The sequence below is a fragment of the Sciurus carolinensis genome, chromosome 18, assembly GCF_902686445.1.
Source record: "Sciurus carolinensis chromosome 18, mSciCar1.2, whole genome shotgun sequence".
NCBI classification, from domain to species: Eukaryota; Metazoa; Chordata; class Mammalia; order Rodentia; family Sciuridae; genus Sciurus; species Sciurus carolinensis.
The window spans coordinates 36592975-36613696 of record NC_062230.1 but is presented as its reverse complement, the minus strand read 5'-3'; the positions used below and the strand labels follow the sequence as shown (position 1 = coordinate 36613696).

The 20722-nt window shown below is 46.6% G+C and overlaps 1 protein-coding gene across 17 annotated transcripts in view; it reads left to right on the top strand.

Annotated features, from left to right (window-relative positions):
• Nucleotides 1-20722, top strand: part of Rbfox1 (RNA binding fox-1 homolog 1) — a 1331252-nt gene that overhangs the window by 350893 nt on the left and 959637 nt on the right. For 3 of the 17 annotated variants that reach the window (XR_007106088.1, XR_007106087.1, XM_047533397.1), the window contains exons 1-2: nucleotides 6592-7081; nucleotides 7254-7406. The exons of 1 other annotated variant lie outside the window; for it this stretch is intronic. Coding sequence is in view for 14 of the 16 variants with exons in the window: in XM_047533397.1 (XP_047389353.1) it covers nucleotides 7037-7081; nucleotides 7254-7406 (198 nt within the window). In the remaining 2 variants the exon portion in view is untranslated. Of the gene's footprint in view, nucleotides 1-6575; nucleotides 7082-7253; nucleotides 7407-7506; nucleotides 7546-20722 lie in introns of those variants that run through there. 13 more of the 17 variants (XM_047533384.1, XM_047533395.1, XM_047533387.1 and 10 more) reach the window with 11 other exon arrangements.

Sequence of the window (20722 nt, the reverse complement as noted above, 5' to 3'; positions counted from 1 at the left end):
GACTTGCATCAGAAACACGAGTGGCAGGGGAGGGAAGGCGGCACGGAGGGAGCGCGTTCAGTAGCCAAGGCAACCGCTCTCCCGTGCCTGTCTCTGCTTACCCCGTCCCCCCACTTCTCTCAGTTCCTTCCAGCCATCTCTCCTCCCAACCGGTCCTCAGCACCTAACGTGAGATTTGCCCAATCTTCAAAGTCCAGCTCTTGAAGCTTCCAACACACATTTCGGGGAGAGACTCCAGTTTGAGCAGATGAGGGTGTGTGTCTGACCTCGTATGCGGGCAGGGCCTGGTGGAGGCCGGGCCTGGTGGGGACACGGCTGCGAAGGAGCAATGCCTCTAAGAGACCCTCTGGGGTGGGGCCGGTGATTGGCACCTCTGTGGTAGACATGGCGGAGATGCTGGCGAGCCCATCACGTTCCTGTGGCCCCCGTGCCTTCCCACCTGTAACCCCTGCCTGGGGGATGCCCCCAGCACGTGGGCTCTCTCTCCCCGTCTGTGCCAGATCCCGTCCCTGGAATGAGGGTCGGGTGGTGTCTCCTTTCGTGGGTGGCATACTTCTGACACCTTGGGGGTGAGGGAACTGGGGGGAAGAGTGATCGGTCAGCTTTGTCACCACTTCTCGTTCTCCCCAGCGTCCCATTTGGGGAACCCAGGGATCCTCGCCCTGGGAGGGCAGCGGTGCCCTGCAGGGATGTCTGGTCTCCCAGCCACCTCTGGCAGCGTCTCTGCTGGTGTGACCACTGGTCACCTATGTCCTCTCCCACCCTTTCTCCAGGGCCCCAGAACCTGGAAGTAACGTCTCCGTCTAGCATCTGCTTCTTCAGCTCTGGCCTCTCGTTGGCAGCCCCACCTCTCTGTCGCCTTTCTCTGGTCACCGGTGAACGTTCACGGTTCTTGGGGCATCTTGCCTGGTGACGTGCATGTCATGTCTGCCTTGCTCTCGAAGCCCTACCGTGCAAATCAGGTGGCACCTGCGCCATCAGTCTTTGAATGACGTGAAAGCAGGAAGCAGATCCACGGAGTGACAAAGCCCGCCCGCCCCCTGGAACCTCATGGGCGGCTCCCATCCCCGTTCTCTCCGGGCTACTTCCCCGACGGCGGTTGAGAGCCTCCTGTTTCCTGTTCTTGTCTGTCTACCCCGCCGGAACACAAGCTCCCGAGGGCTGTGGCTTGCCTGTCCTGCTCCCTAATAGAGAACTGAAGATAAATGACCATGAGGGAGTAGAGACAGAAGGAGCAGCGCAGGCTGTCCACTCTGAGCCCACCATGGCCAGGCCATCAGCCAGGGGCAGGCCGCGTGCCCGGATGGAGGTGCTGGCCGGGGGACGCTGGGGTATCTGGAAGTGGGGGATCCTCTGTGGGTGGGTGGGGGCCCCTGTTTGGATTTCTTCAGTTCATTCAAAGTTGGACATGGGGGCAAAAACTTGGGAAGCCACCAGTGGTCGATGGAGTCCTGGCTGATTCTGAGCCAGCTGCCACTGGGTTTTGTTAGGCCTCCTGGACCAGAAGCTGGACATGGTGGTCTGACTTACCGCCATTCTAACTTGTGGGTGGCAGGTGGACGTCCAGGCTGGTTACTGTTGACTGTGAGTTGGTTTCCCAGGCCACGTATGGTAGCCATTGTCCATTCAAATAGCCAGTCTCTCCGTGAGAGGAGGGAAGGGAAACAGAAGGCGGGAAGGAAAGAGGGAACCAAATAGGAAGGAAAGGAGAGAAGAAAGGAGGAGGGAGGAGGGACTCAGGGAGAAGCCTGGGGACGTGGCGCTCATATGATGCAGGCTGCATTTTGAGCTCTGAGCTGGCTTCATGGGAAGAAGTAACTTGTCCCAGGGCCATCACGTCCCTTTCCAGAACCCTGACCCGATCCCGTCGTCCAGAACCCAGGACGGGGAAGAAGAAGGAGATGCTTTTCTTGTCATTTGGCCAAACAAGAGCCACAGGCTTTGGAGGAGGCACTTAAAGAATTTTCAGTCTGCAATTGTGCAGAAGCTGTTGTTCAGGTAATTTAACATTGATTTTAGTTTAAAAGGCAATTAAGACAAAATGGGCAGCCACTAGCCACTTAGGTTAAATAAGCTTAGATTTAAATTGCTCCGGTTTCCACCTTCGCCGTCCATGTTAGAGCTCTCCTATGCTAATTTGTTGTGCAGTGGTGTGGTGGCCCGAGTGGGACAGGACAGGTGGATGGGGGAGCAGATCCGCCAGGGTTGGTGCCTGAAGAGGAAAATCTAAAACGACGCCTGCTTCTTGAACCCTCCTTTCACGTCCAGGTGTTCCCTTTATAAACAGGAGCACCGCAAGCTCATGTGCTCATGGTGGAAGATGTTCACTGCAGTGTTGTTTAACACAGAGCAAAAGCAAACTTTGTATCGTTGTGGTCTCTGGATTCCCAAAATTGATGTTATAGCTTTTTAAATTGCTGCTAACTGCTGAAAATGATTGTGATACATTGTTGCAAAGTACACAAGACAACAAGGCAGGTCAGATGATAAGAAACCAGTTGTGTGTTTATGATGTTTCTATGTGTGCAGGAAAAAACCCTTCAGTAGATATATTCATAATAAAATATTGCACATGGTTATTGTTGGCGACATAACAACCTTTACCTGTGTTTTCCAAATTTTCTAAACTCTTACTAATAAATACTCATTGATTTTATAATTATTTTAAAAGCATTGATAACTGTGCTTGTCCTTCATGTACCTCTCGGGGTGCGCGTGACACGTGCTATTCCAAGGAGGTTTGTGCGCACGCTGTTGGGAGGGTCGGATCAGATGGTCACTTGGAATGATTCTGTTTTTTTTTTTTTTTTTTTTGAAGAAAGTGGGCTCTGGTTCCTTTGGGAGGGTCATACCCCTGGTCCTACTTTATAGTCCTCAGTTGAACCAGTCTGTAGAAAAACACCTTTAAAACTCGCCCGGGTGATTCAGGCATTTGTCTGTGCAGAAATGAGGTCATCGATGAGTGAGCAGTGTAGGGCTAATGCTATCCACTTAGGAACATCGCCGCGACAGGCCCACCATAAACTGTCCCCTCTTCCATCTCAGGAGGCTTCATCCAGCTCACCTTAATGCAACGGGATTAGGAGGTGTCGGAACAAAGAAAATCATTAGGTCCCTCTGTTCTAATCCTGCAAAGTTCCAGTGTGGTTGCTATGTAATTTTATGGTATTTTATTTTCAGGTGGAGTCTGCTTTGTGCTTTTCTACAGGAAAATATTTTCAAACTGGTAAAGAAGCAATATTACAGTATTGTGAGGCATGTCTCTGTAGGTCCTTACCGTAACTTCCAGCAGAAAGGATAATTGACGCTGCATTTGACTTTAAGGATAGATTGATTTTTGTGAAAATCTTTAGTGCATTGAGCCTGAGTTTTTTTTTTTTATTTTTTATTTATTTTTTTGTCCTATGAAGAAGCAATTAGATTTTCCAAAAAATGTTTGGTGAGTGTAAAGCAAACCACGATGTTTTCCCTTTTGAAAGTTTTATCATCCAGCCTTGGGAGGAAAAGATGACTCCCGGTGAGGGATGCCTTTGGGGTGGTGGCAGTCACCAGCTCCAGAAGGCCAGGGCCCCTCCCTTGTTCTACATTCACATCTATTTGGAAAACTGAGAAATGCAGGAAACAGATGCAAACCCAATACAGCTACCCACGATGCTCCCACCAAGAACTCCCCATTTTGAGCCATCCCTCCCGGGTGTGTGTGTATACCTACATGTGTGCAGACACACACACACACTGAAAAGATCACACCTGTGCCCTCCATGCTGAGAACAACGCCTCTTCCAAATTCTCATACCCGAACTTTTAACACAAAGTGTTTGTGCATGCATGTGTACACGTGCACATTTCATAATGAAAATAAATTTCACGTCTTGGATTTGTAGACACATTACCTTTTTGAAAAGTATAAAACCAACATGATAGAGCTCTCGACCTTCAATATCTGCATCGATCTCTTCCTTCCTTCCTCAGAGATCACTTTTTCATGATCTTGGGGCTCTTTCTTCTAGAACAGAAACCAACAATCCTCTCAGTGAAGGGAGCGATGAGCATCTTGGGCTTCCTAGGCCATTTGATCTCTGTCTGTCGCCACCATTCAGCTCTGCAGTTGAGCAGAGTGAGGAGAGTCGGGGGCCGTGTGCCAACACAACCTCATTGGTGGACATTTGACATTTTTTACACAACACAAAATATTGTTCTTTAAAAAAAAAACTATTTAAAATACAAAAACCATCTTAAACTAGTGGCCATAAAAAAACAGGCAAAGACTGAATTCTGCTTTTACTCTGTCTTTGGTCAGCCTCTGTGCCAGTTCTGAGCTGTTTTCTGAACATTCTCAAGTACTGGGGTATTTACAAAAGTTCTATGATATTATTTTATTGGTGCATTTTCCTTCATAAATGGTATTATAACACACAAATCATTTATAACTTGCATTTTTGTCTAAGCATTTCTACAATGAGAAACGAGGTGAGAACAATATGCATGTATAGTTGCATTCTGTAGTATCTTCACATCTGCACATATCCATACCTATACAGCTGGCCATGTAGTCACATGTTCTTTTTCACTGCCGTATACTATTCCACTGTGGGATACACCCTATATTTTATGTCCTGTGGGCACTGGGTTTGCCATCTTTCTCCTATTATGAACAGTGGTATGATTATATACATAAGCACATCTTGTACACACATTAGGCAGACATTGGAAGTAGAACTGCTGGATCATAGAGCATAAGCATTTTCCATTTTAATAGATCTGATAAATTGGCTTCCAAAGTGACAGTGTCCCTCTTCAGCACCTGTGGGTGACTCTCCTCCCATTCTTGGGTGTGTGTGGGGGTCACTTCCCTTGCTGTTCTCATGGGGAGGGAGCAGATAAGCAGCCCTACAGAGGCCAGTGTGCACACTGGTCTCCCTTCAGGTGAATGAGGCACTGTTTTAACTCTTTGCTGTGTTGCTTACACAGGAGAAGAGCAATTTATATCAATAACCAGGTCTGGCAACATCTGCCAAGGTTGTCACACTCCGTGATTAAATGGCCATATGTGCCAGAGAACACGGGGACAATGAGGCTGTAATTAGGATTTGCTTCTCTCCACTGGCCACCCCGCCATGTATCCCTTCGGATAACCTTGCCTTTGTGAACTGATTTGTGAATCAAATTATTCCACGGAGAACGCTGGTCTGTGCTGTGATCGTAATACTTTATGCTCTAGGATGGCTGTCAGAATGCAGGGTTCTCGCAAAGCAGACGCCTCAACACCTTCTTGCCATTTTACCTACGACCGTGGAAGATCATGTCTGGCGATGACCCGAGTGAACGTTGGAAGTTAACTTTCAACGTAATCGGGACATCGTGTAGCCCATACCCCGCCATCGCTGTGAGTGGAAGTTCTATCTCAAGTTCCCTTGACACCCTTTCAATGCCACCGCCCCCAAGGCAGGCAGGCAGAGGGTCACACGTCACCTCTCCTTAACTCCACAGAGAAATTGAAACCACGAGACCAATGCCGTGTTAAAAACACACATAATGCACAGACGAGAAAAAGAAAAACCCTCCTCGTTTAGTTCCTGGTGTGACATAGATGGATGAGGGTTATGTAAGGAGTTGGCACGTTCTGGAAAAATCCTGGAAATATTGCCTCTGGATGTGGAGCTGCAATAAATGTGAAAATAAATATTTGAGAGATTTATTAGCATTTTGAAATTTGCTTACCAACATACAAAATTCTAATCCATGAGGTGCCAGGCCTTGTGGACCCAAAAGGCACAAGCAGATGACCCAGGAAACCAGCGAATATGTCACTGCTCATTAACTGCAGGGTGGAAAGACACGTGCGCAGGTGGAAACGTCTTCCACGCACGGATCCCTCCAGGTGCTGGAAGAAGCAAGGTCGTTTCCCGCATATGGCCTACGATTCTGGGGGTGAAGAGTGCAGAGAACCAATTCTCCCCTGTCCAGACGTCCCACTTCCCCAGTCAAACAAGGATGTGGTCCCTAACAAAGGAACCCCTTAGGCTGGTGGTGGCTCCAACTTTGTGCAGGTCATTCCCAAGTGACAGTCCTCTGCCCAGATCAGATCTGCAAGGACTTGGGGGAGAAGGAAACTTAGGCCGATGCCGCCTTTCAAGGTAAAGCCCTTTGCAAAGGGGAGGTCTCTTGTTCAGGCAAGTCCAGGAGACGTTTCCCTCCCTCCCGGACGGAGTTCCTGGTTCAGAGCACTTTCCTTTAGTTCCTAAGGTGGAAGAAGATTCCAGATTCCCAAGCTTCAAGTCCTGAATGAGGCCCAGCTGCTTCCTGGGGAGGAAGAAAGGCCCTCAGCGGTGGCGGCGGGGGCGGGGAGCGGCCGGGCCTTGCTGGGTATTCTGGAGAAGTAGCGCCCTGGAAGTCATAAATACCCTCCCGTGGACGTTTTGAATAATGCAGGGGTGGCGTGAGTAATTGGAAGTGCTTATATCCTGCCTTTAGACATTTCATTGCTCGTGAGTTAAAATTGGTTGTCAAGAGAGGACTCAGGGGACCGTGCAAGGTGCCCTATTCTGTCATGTGGTACATATTTAATGCTTGAAAGAACAAGGGAAGGGACACGTGCGGGAGAGAGAGGGCGAGCGGCGAGATACTGCCGTCAGCTCCATGCTCCGCGAGTGCGGGGAAGCGCGGGGGCGGGACCCACGCAGCCCCGGCCTCCCCGCCTCCCGGGCCGCAGGACTTCGCGAACACATAGGGCGTCTAATTTGCCCGGCGTTGGGGCGCGGACGCAAGGAGGCCGAGGCCGCCGGGGACGCTGGGCCGCGCGGCCCCGCGGTGGCCTCCCTTTGTGTGCGCCGGGTGTTGATTGCCTCCTGGCTCCGGGCGCTCTGCACCTGCTGGCGGCGGTAGCAACAGCCCAGGCCGGCGGAGGCGCGGCGCGGCGGAGGGAGGACGGGAGTCATTTGCATTGCCAGCACGTGGGTGCCGTTCGCCGTCGCCTCGGACTTCTCCCGCGTTGTGCGCTCCCAGCGAGGAAGCAGGAGGCACTTTGCAGCCGACGATGAAATCTTGGCAGCTAATTGCAGTCGTGGGAGATGCCCTTCAGGTAAGCGGGAGCAGGCGCTCGGCCACCGCCGGGAGGGGAGGAGGCAGGGCAGGGAGGCAGCTTCCGTAGAGGCTTCCTGGAGCCCACTGACTGCGGGCGGGGGTTGCGAGGGACGGGGGCGGGCGACAGGGGGAGGAGTGTGCAAATTGACATTTTTGGCTGCCTGTGGCAGAGGAGCCGCTGTCCAACGCTAGCGCAGAGAAGGTGGCGGCGTTGCGCCTCCGGGCTGCTGATTAGAACAGGGACTTGCGGCGGATGGAATCCGGGAAACGCGAAGCGGCGATGGAGGGATGCAGCTGCGTTTGCAGCCAGTGAATGGGACACGGTACGTAAGCCCGGCACCGAGACCTCGAGGCGGTGCTCTCGGGGCTCGCCCTGGGCTCCCCACGGGGCCTGGAGGGCGTGGGGGCGTTCGGAGCGACGGGGGAGCCCGGAGATGAATGGATTTTCTTCACCCTCTGGAAGTTAGTGGGCAACTTCATTGCTAATGCTCATTGGCTCCGTTTAACTTTATTCCCAGAGATGAATAAGCGTTTATTAAGAACCGATGTGCAAGTCCCAATAGGCTAGCGGTGGTTTTGCAGGAGGTGCGCGGTTCTTGAACTGAGAGGTTTGTGGAATGAATGGCCAGATGGGTCGTGCGTTTGGACAGCTGGCACACTCACGTTCCAGCGGGGCTCGTGTGTGCGCGTGTGTGCATGTGCATCGCATGTCCGTGTAAACATGTCGACCGTGCTAGTAACGCTGGTATGCCCTTTCCGCACTCTGCTTCTCTGGACTCCCATGGCAGAGAGATTAAATGGACATGATTGAATATATGCTTTGACTTGAAAAACAAGCTCCGGACCACGTTATTAAATGGAATAAGAGTTGCTCTTCTTGACATCAAATAGGGGAAATGGGTTTTGACTTCCAAAGTAATGGAATGAACTGTCAGGCATTTGAAAATATGTACCAAATGTTGAACGCATCCTTCATCAGACCGGAATCATCACCTGGAAGTCTCCATCTCTGCCTATCCCTCCAGCCATCATTTTCAGATTACAATGAAATTGAGGGTTTTGTTTATTTCTTTTGACAAAAGAGCTGTGTTTTCACCTTTCCTACTTAAGAGGGAGCCATGGGGAATTCTAAATCCAAAAGTTTTGTTGGCAATACCCTGTTAGTAAAATGTTACATTATCTGTTGAAAGATTCGCCTTCTGGGGTCCTCAGATATCTCATAACCTACTCACTTTGTTTACCTGGTTTTCATTTTGGTTACACAAAAATGAATGCAGTGGATAATCCAGGTAGTCAGAAACGATTGCGTAACCCTGTTTGTGCAGCTGGGCAGTAAACTGTTTGGTCTAAGACTATGAAATCTTTCTCAACTGGATTTCCTATTTTTGATGGAAATGTGTGCTCACAAATCCAAAGGTGTGAGTAAAATGTGTTTGTGGGCTGGAGTAACTTGCCTTTGTGATTTGCTGTGATTAAGTTTGAAGAGGGTGGTTCTTCAAGTGAGTAAACTGAAGACATCTAGCAACAGCTGTTTACCACTGCTGTTCAGGGGAAAACAGCCACATTCGTGATTTTCATACAAGAAACGGGATTTTCCAGTGCTCCTCTGTACACACACGCCAATGCTGAGAACAGGAGACAGTAGAAAAGGAGACTCCTGCTCCCCAGAGCCGGGGTGGGGGGTGTTGGAGATTCCTCCCTGCACCCCTCTTTGCTCTCTTGACCCCCACCCCTTTTACATTTCTTTTCCTCTACCTTTCTTTCCATCTGCTGGTCTGTATTTTTGTAAAGAAAGCTTTTCAGGTATCTTCTACATATTGTTTCCATAAATGTTTTGTACCCTGAAGGAGAATCGGAACCTGGTTTCTTTTCTATGATTTTCTGCCCACATAGGAGAATTATTTAGTATCATCAGGAGATCCCTCTGCACACCGGTCTTACAAAACATGAACACTCAAACTTTTCTCATTTCATTTAACCAGGATTGTTGGAGAATGCGTTAATAACATGAAAAGAGCTGAGTCTCTTCTGTGTCACCAACTGATTAATCAATCCGTATAAAAGTGCATTTTGCTTTTTATGACTTTCTTGGGGTAAGCTGTTTTTGCATTTGTCTCTTGCAACCTTGTGCCTCAAACTTATTTTCTCCATTACCTGTTTTAGAGTTTGGAGTTGATTTGTATTTACTTGGACGTGGTAGAAATAACCATCAGCATTGACTTAGGAGCTGGTTTATGCATAACAGAAAGAGTTTGTTTTTCTTTTTGACTGTGTTCATCTTTTCTTTTTCTTTTTCTTTTTTTTTAAAGGAACATCTAATTATTTCCCATTTTTTTCTCTTTCCCTGAGGAATACAACACAAAGTTGAAGTGGATCTCAAGTAAAGGGCTTTTTGCAACAATTCCCTCCCTCTAAATTAGGTTGCAATATATTACCATGTTTTATGATACTATGTGATGTATAAGACATATACTGTCATATTCTGAGAATGAAAGTTCATATCCTTGTTGTCTGTGGTTAAATAATAGAGAACCTAGTTGCATAAGTCAATCTTGAGCTAAATAAATACTGCCTAAATATACATGTTATCTTTTCTGCATAAATTTATAATTTTATTGATCTTCAGCAATACCAGAGAAATGGAAAGGGGTCTGAAAGTGGAAGAAAATTTATGAAATAATAGAACTTTATCATTTCAAATTAAACTTTAATATTAAACTTTGTTTTTTATATTGCACAGGTATTAATCTCAAACTTGTCATGGGGGAATCTGAGTAAGTTCTTTGAGAGTAATTCTAATGGAATCAGAACAAACAGCCCTTCTGCAGGAGACTGCTCTGTCCTGTGTTGATTTTCTGATAAGCATAAACAAAAACAGGAAAGCAGGGAGCCTTAAAGTTTTTGCTCGTTCAGTTTTGTTGTACACCTAAACACTTGAGGCTCTGTGTTGAGTCTCTGGCTGTGCTTCTGTCCTGTTTGATTTTCTTGGTTTGCAGGCTGGTTGGACATCGGTGTATCTTGTGAGCAATACTAAACAAGTGAGTCAGAGAAGGAGACATTTTGTAATTGTGCATTTTAATTTATTTGCATGAAGTCACATATAAGCAGAAGACCCGTCCTGAAGACGTGATCCTCATGTTGTATCCCTCTGCTTCCAGGCGACTAAGACAAGTATCTTTAAAAGTCAGCATTTAATGTACCGAGCTTGGTTTGGAAACCATTGCATATTAAATTATGCAGTAACTGTGATATCCCAAACAGTTGTCAGGGGTGTTTTCATTAATATAAATAAAGTCTTTGTGAACAGTTGTGGGGTTTCTATGGATGCCTGTGCCCAAAAGGCCGAAACAGCTTGTGTCAGCTAGAGCAACTCGTTTTTGATTCAGCAAAACTAGGTTATGAATTCAAGCAATTAAAAATGACAAAAAGCCCAATTTCACTGCCTAGATTAATATGCTTCCAATTTTTCCTGCTCCATAAAAATTTCAAAGTGTTCTTTCTGCTTAGGTGCTTGCATAACCTATGGGGTGACGGGAGGCCCCAGTTCACATTTGCTTATGATGTCTGAATACTTTGATGTCGCAAATGTAAATAGGATCAATGGGATGTTCTGAGCAATTTTGGATTTGCAAGTTCTCCTGAAATTATTTCGGTTAAGTTTAAAGGAAAAGCAAGAGGAGCAGTGGTTAGCTCCCAAACATTTATTGAGGGTGAATTACCATCCAGCTAGTTCTGACAGAAGACCAGAGGACACTTTCCAAGAACTTATGTAAATATAGAAGAGTCTTTCCATCTTCCAGAGATGGAACTGATACACATATATCATCTGTACATGTATCTTATGCAGTGGTAGACCTGTTTTTTACTTTTTCTCTATTCTGTTTATTTTCCTCTATTTCTACAAAGGTAAAGTCTAGAACTCTGGATTCATGTTTATCTAATTAGACAAAGCTTGCTGCTCTCTAACATGGAACTTTCCCATTACATAGTGGTTAATGGTCACAATCAGCCAGGGTGAATTACCCAGTGTCTTTGGTTAGTCGGTTAAGTGTTCGAACCTGGCTTCTCTGGCCTCGATCCCACAGAAAGTGCACACACACACACACACACAATCGACATGCCTATCCTCGCTCGGCACGGTTCACCCCGCACCTCCAATCCAGTATGGAAGGCAGCTGGAAGCAGAGTCCAGGTGCTCTTCCTGCTCAGTGTTTGCTTTGCGCAGAGGAGACCTCAGAGGCTCCCCATCAGGCAGGCCTCCGCCCGCGCTTGCCTGTCTCTCTGACCTGCATCTGCACGTGCGGTGCCACCGGGGGTGCATGTCTTTGCCGTTTCACTGGAATCTCTACTTAGGAGGAAATCGGGTGCTTGCCTGCTGCCTGCCCGGTATCTGATGTGGTCATTCAGGGTATGAATAGAGGGCTTCCGAGCTCACGATGGCGCGGAGGAGGATGTGAACACATGGAGAGTGGCAGCGGTGGCCTGCAGTGCCGTTTCTACCTGGGCGCTTGCTGGCTGCCTCTGGGAACTGGTTGTGGCCGGGGAGCCTCCGCGCATCTTCTGTGGTCCTAGCCACACCCCTGCGAGGTAGGGTGCTGCTGTGTGTGACTAAGGGGGGCGGTGGTCTTCAGGACTTTTTGTGATGAGACCCCAGGTTTTTCTGATTGCATGTATCCTTGAAACTTACTGATCTGAATGTAGAAAGATACACAAAAAGATTCTTCACAGATTCCCTAGCTAGTGACTCTCAGCCAAGAGGTTTTCCACCCTGACCCCCAGCACATTTAGCAACATATTGGGGAAGTTTGGGTTCTCACGACTGGGCCAGGGTTGCTCCTGGAATCCAGTGGGTAGGGCCAGGGATGCCAGCCCAGGGCCTTCCTCTAAAACAACAAGGAATTGTCTTCCCTGTAATGCCACTGGGACTGGGGTTGAGTGATTCTGCTCTGGGCACTGTTGGCGAGAGTAAGACTGATGCGTACACATCTGGATTTTTCAAGAGACTGCACAAGGCATGAGGATTTCAGTTATTAAAGTTTCAAAGTCTCTGATTGAATGCCATGGATAGGGACATGATGCAAAAGCAGAAAGTCCATATTTCCTTAAAATTCAACATTAGAATTGTTACAGCTGCCTACTTGGAACAGTTTCCTTACAAATGCAACATGGGTCGTTGTGATTTAAGTGCCGAGTTTTTCCTATTTACTCAATGTTATGTCCAGCAAGTGCTGGGAAATGAAATTTCTTTTTATGGTACTGATATTCAGGAGGAGAGAAATGTAACATTGCTAAATGAATCATGCAACACTCATTCTGAGAATGTTCCGTATGATTTTTCTTCACCCTCCGTCTTCAAACAGCATTATTTTCTTCTTTAAAATTTTGGCACATAGGTTGCTTTACTTAAATAGTGTTTGGCATTTGCAAGGCACTCTTGTAAATGGTTTAAAAACGTATTTATTTCTTAAGCCGGCATTAGGACGTTGGTATTGTTATTATCTATTTTTCAGTGTGACCAGGAAGCCCAGAGAAGTTGAATGATTTGTCCAAGGTCACTTGGCTTCTAAGTGGCAGAGTGGAGATTCAGACTCCAAAGTCTGTGCTCCTAGCCACCTTGCCCTGCTGTTTAGTAATTGGAGTTTCTCCATGTGCAGAATCATAATTGTTGAGGCAACACCTTTGAGTTTTGAAACAAAAGGCATTTTTAGTTTCATTTTCTTGGATGGTTGATTTTAAAAAAGGAACTTAGCCACTTTTGAAAGCCCAGGAATGAGGTTGCCCACGGCTTGATTTTTTACTCTGTAGAGATCCCTCACTGTGCTCTTCAGCAGGGTGAGAGGATTTGTGAGTTTTCTGCCACAGTCTTCCAACAGTGGATGCCACCAAAGGACAGCACCAAGGCTCAGAGGGTTTCGTATGCAGGGTGAGTGGTCTGTTTTACTCCCTTCTCTGTTGTGGATTTGGAAAAATAGAAATCCCGCAACTGCTGTCTGCTGAGAGGTCTTCAGGAAACTTACCACTTTGGCTTCCTGGTACTCTTAAAATTGTCCTGGGAGTCCAGGGTGGCCATGCCACGTGGGTTAGGGTGCATGTGGGCCGATGGATGCCCAGCTTATTCCAGCAAACTCCAGTTTGTTTATCTTCTCTCGTGTAGGCCCTGGGGAGGACCGTGTCTTGTTCTGTGTTGAATTTTTAGCATGTAGCAAGTACTATGAAAAGAAAAACAATTTAAGTTGGTTTTTAAATAGAAGTGCCGAATTGACACATTCTATTCTGCTTTGGAAGAAGAAAAGACAGATCCTCACCCAAGTCTGCAGTTGAACACACATGCATTGAGTATGCAAAAACAACCAAGATGAGAGCAGAGAACCTCAAAATTCAGCTAAATAAGTGAATAAATGAATGGAAATATTTGTGTTTTTAAAAATTTCTTATGAAGGTTAGGTATGGGCGGTATGGGTTTAGACTAGAAAGACAAAGTCTTGCATGTTGATCACAGGCTGCTGCGGGAGCTGCAGATGGGACAGACGTCATCCGTGCCAGCCTGCCCATCCAAACTCACATCCTGCTTCAGTGCCAGTCATGGTATCTGCTCACTATTACTACCTGTACAACACTCCAAGATCCTTGATCACACGTCACCATCCTGCAGTGTCCTTTACCCAAGACAAGTCATAGAGGGAGAGTCACTCTGGCCAGCTTGGATCTGGCCTGGAAGCAGTGCTCAAGCCAGATGCCAGCACTGGGCAGGAAGTAGAATCCGCGGCTGTTCCTGCTCTGTATTTCAGGGCCAGTGAACTCACATTTGAACGGAGGGAGTAGAGCGAGTCCCATTTCAGAACTGTCAAAAGACTGATGTTGGATCCATTGTCGTCGAATGTCCTTTTTAATACAGTTCATTGAATTGGCTTTTGTGGAATACCTATTCTAAGTGTTGGTTCAGGAAATGGTTTAAAATGAAACCAGGATTTGTTGCTCGATGGAGAAATGAATGGCAGTAAACACAGATGACCCAGTTAGGTTCTGTAGATGTTTGCTTTCCGTAATACTGAAATTTAAGTTACATGCGCGTGTGTGCGCGTACGTGAAAGGATGGGAAATTGGATTTAGAATAGCTATTTTAATTTCATATCCACTAGAGTAGGTTTCTAATATATTTCCACATCACAATGTGTATCAGTTTTTAGAAATGAAGATGACTACTGATAAACTTTGTGAACCATTAGAAGTAGTGTCCCCAACCAGAGGAAATGGATTTCTGTTGAGTCATTATTGCAAAAAATTTCCCAAAGAGCTAAAAATATAGAGATGGCATTGATGTTACACTAGGTTCAGGCTGAAAATTCTGCTACTGATAGAAAAAGTAATCAGATGTTGTTAAAACTCACTAGCTAATTGCTCAGTATGTAGAATTTTACCTTCTTTTTACTCTGAGTGTTGATTGTTTGCACTGAGTCATTTGCCAAGCAACTTTGGCAGCATGCATCCTGAACGGAGGACCGGAGGGCCCTGGGAGGTGGGTGTATTCATTTGTCATGAGGGGAGATGAAGCCATGAGAATTTTTTCCAGGGCTACCAAAAGCTAGTGAGTAGAAGTGTTGATAATCAATCTGAAACTTTATGACTTCATTTCTGTTTTGGACCCAGTGTCATAGGATTCTTTGTTCTAACTTGGGTGGAAAACTAATCTGTCTTGAATTGGGAGATGTGTTTCACCCTAGGAAGTAGCCATGACCCTGATAGTAGGACTGGCCATCTTATGAACAGGCAAATGGGTGTTGGATGGGTGGGTGGATGGATGGGCAGACATGGAAACTCACTAATGACACAGAAGGAATATTGGCAAGCAAACAGAATATAGTTTTCAGAAAAATAAACATAACCCACAACTACATGAAAATATATTCTTAAATACATATACATGCATCAGTATTTATACATATATATGCATGTGAGACTTCTGCATTGATGAAAGTTTTATATATCTCATTGGAAGATAATGTTTGACAAATGTGTTTCATACACCGTTGGAGTATGGAGTAGTACCTTCTTTTGTAAGGGGCATGTTGGACATTTTTACTTAAAACAGCATCTCAGTCTCTGGGAATTATGGGATTGTGTGAGTTTTCAAAGGTGCATATTAACTTACAACAATACAGTGTACAGAGCAAAATAAATACCTAATGTGAAGGGATTTGCAGGTTGAGAGGCAGTAATAGAATAAAGTAGATTTGGGGGCTGGACAACCATGTCAGGAGGTTGTAAGTGAACAAGAGTCTGCACTTCAGAAATTCATTAGGAAAACATTAGAAAACAAGCACAATGTTTTATATACATGCAAAAAAATTGCGTAAGATGGGTATGGGATAGAGCAGTGGCTGTCTTTGAAGTTGTTGACTTGGAGAAGTAGGGACAAATAGAGAATTTGCTTCCAAGATTGATACCATCCTTCCTTTCTATGTTCTGAAAACATGCACTACTTTGATTTAAAAAAAAAAAAAAAACTTTGCTGTGAAATAAAAGAGCTTCCATTTGTCAAACAACACATAATCACCTCTTCACCCCAAGCTGGTATAGATCGGCTTGGATACCAACATAGAGATTCTGTGTTATTGGTGCCCCAATAGCTCTGAAAATGTACTTGAGAGAGGCTTCAAAGAAAATAAAGATGCAAACGTGGCTTGATTCAAGACTTGTTTTGGTTCAGGCTTGGGGTCAGGGTGCTCTCTAGAGCTGGTGGTTGGGTGCTGGCAATTCCTAAAGATGATGAATCCAGCTGTTAACTTGATGGTTTGGCCACGGAGGAAAAGCAGATTCCTCCAACGCTGCAGACACTTGTCCTTCATCGCCGTACTGCAAAATCATGATGCTTATCCTCCCAGCTGCCTGTTGTCAGGGACTGTAGGCTGCTAAAAGTTGTATAGTATTATTTTTTTATTCATCTCTGGGTCATTTCATCTTCCTGGGCAAGCCACACGAATGACTGTATATGAAAATTGTATTTTGTGCTGAATTTCCCACTGTGAAAGCTGTTTACTATATATTTATGAAAACACTCAATAACAAAACCCTTTATATAGCCTTTCAATTTGCTGTAAGGGCAGATAAAATATTTTTATCTCAAACTGAACTTCATACCTTGGGAGATTCAGCTGGTCCGACTCAGAATAATAAAACACTTGAGAGAAAGGCAGGCAGCGTTAAGACGGCTTCAGGAACCTGCACACTTTGCTCGGTGCCTTTCAGTGTGCGGCTGAATATACAGAAGGCAGAAATGATCCCATAACTTCTGCAGCACTGAATGGGAGAAATCCTAATTTTGTCATTTAGCCAATGGTTCTCTGATGCATCTAACAGTATCTTCAAGGTGCTTCTTTATTTCTTCCTTACTGCCAGGAAATACATGATGGAGGTTGGATGCCATGTAAGTGCCTTGCAAACTTCCGTTGATGATGTGTTTCCCTGAACGTTGATGGAGGTGATTGTGGTATATGCAGAAGAGAGTGAGATCTCTTGCATGCCTTCTTCCTCCCGTGACGTCTTATCCAGGCAGCTGCTGTTGCTCCAGTGCACTGGAGATACTCAAATGCCCCACAGTGACCTTCCCTTGAGAGTGTGCAGCACTTTCTTCATCTTCATCCCATGCACAGGTTCAGGTCTCTCTCTCCACAGATGAGCTGCTCAGCAGCGCATCACAGAGACCCCCTTTTACAACCACATCTACATGCTTCCTCTTGTGCCACCCAATGCTCTACCTAACCCCCATCCACCACCATGCTGCCTTCCATTTTCTAAATGTTATCCTTCCCAAATGTTGCATCATGGGAATCTCTCAGTATCTGACTTTTGGGATTGCTTATTCGCTCACTGAGGTTCCCTGGGGTTTGTCCCTTTTTATTACCCAGTCATTATTGTGTGGTGCATATGAACCATGGCCACTCACCTTTGCAGGACATCTGGGCTGGCCCTGACAACTCCCAAGCAAAGCTGCTATGAGCATCTTTCTTTCATGACCATGATCTTCAGCTCTCTGGGATAAACACCGAGGAGTGAGCTTTGGCAATGGTTGATTCGTGCACATTTTAGGAAATAAGAATATGTCACACCCATTGGAAGTGAAAGCCAATTGCACACAAACCACTAAGAGGAGGAAAAATCCTACCCACATCTTTAATGCTTATTTCTACATAAACATGGTGCTAATTATAGAGACTAGCCAGCATTTACGTCACAGCCAACATATGCCAGTCTGTTAAGCATGTTACATGCACTAACTCGGCTGTCCCCACCTCAGCCTTCCAGGCCACGTGCTCCTGCTGTCCCTGCTCAGGGATAAAGGATGAGGCACCGGGTGCTCACATCGCCGTGGGTGGCTCCGTCAGCTTGAGAACCCCTCCATCCACTCACAGGACTCCCTCTTCCACACATCCGTTGGTCATAAAGTCCTGGTTGGGCTGCAGCGGTGACATTCATTTTAGCTGGGTTCACGTCTGTCAACATGGCCGTGAAAAGACATAATAAATGGAACGGGTCTGTAGCGTGATCACCCAGCTGACTGCATTGTCCCCGCGCACGGCTCTGCCTTTGAGATTGCTTCTGTGGCCGTCTCAGGCAGGTGGGTTTTGCTTCTCGAATCTGGCTTTCCAGGAAGCGGGTTCACAGTGCTCTCCGTTATGCACTCACTTCACACCTCTCCACCGCGTCTCTTCCTGGCCAGCTGAGCTCCTCCCCGTGGCCCTGGCTTTCCTGAAGACCTGACGCCGATGGCTGACTGCTTCCGCTCACCAGCACAAGCGGAAGCTGCCTTATTTCTCAGAACCTGTGTGGTGGCTTTTACGTTGATCACTGAGCTTTTCATCCCTCCAAAGGCATTTCATATTTCCACCCGGCTTATAAAGTATTTAATATTTTCATATGCTTCAGTGTAAAGCCATCTGTTGCAGAGACAGGACAAAATGTTGAAGATGAGAACAAGCGTATGTTTATGGAAAGATTCCATGAAATGTGAACAAGAAAGATTTGTGCTTCTCTGGGCATCTTGGAGAGAATGGCCAGGGAGACTGAAACGCGGGCTCACGGCGTCGGCACGCATGAGTTGGGGTGTACACGTGGCACATGCGCTTTTGTTTTTGCCTGTAAAGTTAAGGCTAGCTGTCCGTAAGTGGTGGCAGAGTGGCTGTCTCTTTGGAAGGAGATAGTGGTGCTACCTGATCTTTGGAACTTGATTTCATCTGTCCTTGTTCACCTGCTGGGGTTGGCTGTTCATCATTCATTTGAACAAGCGGACGGGGAAGTGGTTCTGTGCCAAGCAGGGTGTCGCTGGAGTGGCTGGGTTGAGCTTGGAGCGGCCAGAGTGGTTTCTCCAGGTTGGTCTTCTAACAGTCCCGTGGCAGCCTGGGGAAGCAGTGGGAAGGGAATCGGTATTGGCTGCTGCTTGTACTCATTGACTTGCCCCAGCCATCTGAAGCCATGGTTCTACTATTGTGTCCCTGAGCGGGGCCCAGAAAAATCAAAGCAAGTTTCTCCATGCTCAGGTACCTGTGCTCTTAGGGAAAATCAGAGGAGCCCAAGTATGCTGGGCAAAGTGTCTGGGAAGCACCGTGTGCAGGGCCACACCCTGACTGGTTGGTGCCAGTCACGGATGTCTCGTGTGCCAGGTGGCCCTTGTCTTCCCTTTGCAGGTGAGGGTGCAGTCTTGCAGGAGGTAACCTCCCCAACATCACACAGCTGATACCCAAGGCACCGGATTTGACGGCAGGAAGACTACACGCACAGGTCGCCTGCTGGCCCCATTTCCCAGAACTCAGACTGGAAAGGGGGAGCTTGTTGAGTGCCCCCCAGCCCAGGTTGTCTGGTGAAATCAGCTGAGACACTGGAGCAAAGATCAGGGAGAGTTTGGGGTCCTCTGCCGACTCCCTTTAGTCCTTGCCCACTTTGTCACTCTGAGAATGAAGGTGACAGTTGGTGGCTGGCTGAACCCCAGAGGGAGACTGATAGCAAGAAGTTGGTGAGAAGATTAGAAGACTATCTCCTTGAAGTACTCTAACGGAGCCAGACCACATGGGCAGCTCCAGAGTCCGCCTTTCTACCTGTGTCGGAAATAGTCTCTGCTAACCAGTATGAGAAAGTGCCCAAGATCAATCACCTGCTTGCCACAATGACAATAAATGAGTTGGTGATGTACAGAAGAATGGGCATTTCCCATGTCAAAAGCTATCAGTGCAACTTGCTGTTCTGAGGTTGATGAAAGCAATGAAACAGAATTTGGGGTGATTTCTAAGCAGTCTTGCGTTGGTGACAAAGAGCAAGACATTGGATCAAGTTAATAGGGTAAAAGCAATCAGGATATCTGAGTAAAAACCACCTTGGTTTCTGTTACCCTGCTCAAAAGGATGAGCCAGCCTTCTGTAATCAGATCCTTTTGGACCCATAGATTGTGCCTGCAGGTGTTCATCTTCACAACTAGATTGTGATGATAGGCTGCGAGCCTCAGGAAGACAGGGAGCAGGTAAACAATACGAAATCAGTTCCCGGCACAGCGCCTGCCCCCAGTAGGTCCTCCACCAGGGTTTTGGAGAATCTAGGATCATACTGAATTGTGCCAGGATGTGTACAACATATCAAGTCCTGGTGAGTCGCGGTGATCGTTTCATCTATAATAACTGGGTGGTATGTTCAGAATACCCATTGAGGGAAGCCTCTTGTTCCTGCCTGTTAGTTCCCTCTCCAAGAGCCAAGATATGTGGGCAGTCCTGTTCTCACCTGCAGCCAGATCAATATGCACAGGAAGAGCAGCATCACCGCTGGTATCTGAGTCCCCATCTGAAACGCTGACGCAGCCTGATGTGGGCCATTGGGCAAGCAGCAGTGACCCAGAGCCCATGCCCCCAGCCCACCCCCACTGGCCAGAAAGCAACTTACGGCTAATGCAACAGCAAAAATAAATTATTACCATTCCTCGACTGTGTGACAGGTTAGTAATTAACTTATGTCACCAGTTGGCCTCCCACCACTGTGTTTATTCAGCTCCATGGAGCACTGTGCTGGGAGAAAGGAAAGATTGGCCAGGCGTCTTGTTTACTGTGGGTGCTGGGGGCTCTGGGAAGCATCCTCTCCTATTGACTAGGAAGTAAGTTGGTTCTTAGGACGTGATTTCCCATTCTTCAAAATGATATGGTGATGTGAGCAACTTGAAAGCTACCCTGGAATTAGAAAGCCATAAAGAAATTGCCTTTTATGTGCTAATTGAGCCATTGTGCCCCTTTTCTTTGGGGTACTTTTTACTGGATAGGCCCAGCAAAGAGCCATGTGTAAAGAAAAAGTCTGGAGAATCTTAATTAAAGGAAAAAAAATGCTGGTATGGTTTTTTCCTCCATTGTAGGTTAAGTGCCTATCAGATGACCTAGGGACAATGGTATGAGATTTGAAATAAGCACGAGGAAAGCTTTTCATTTTGATTGGATTGGGTGTATTTTTCATCAGCATCTCCCGCACAAGCCCTGATTCTAAGACAGTCTTGTAATCTTCTGCAGAAGGAATGATTCAGCTTAAAAATCAATAGGGCATGAGGTATTTCAAGTTCTCATTATTGTAATGTGTCAACATCGCTTCAGTGACCCCAGAGTCCTATGTTGGCTGG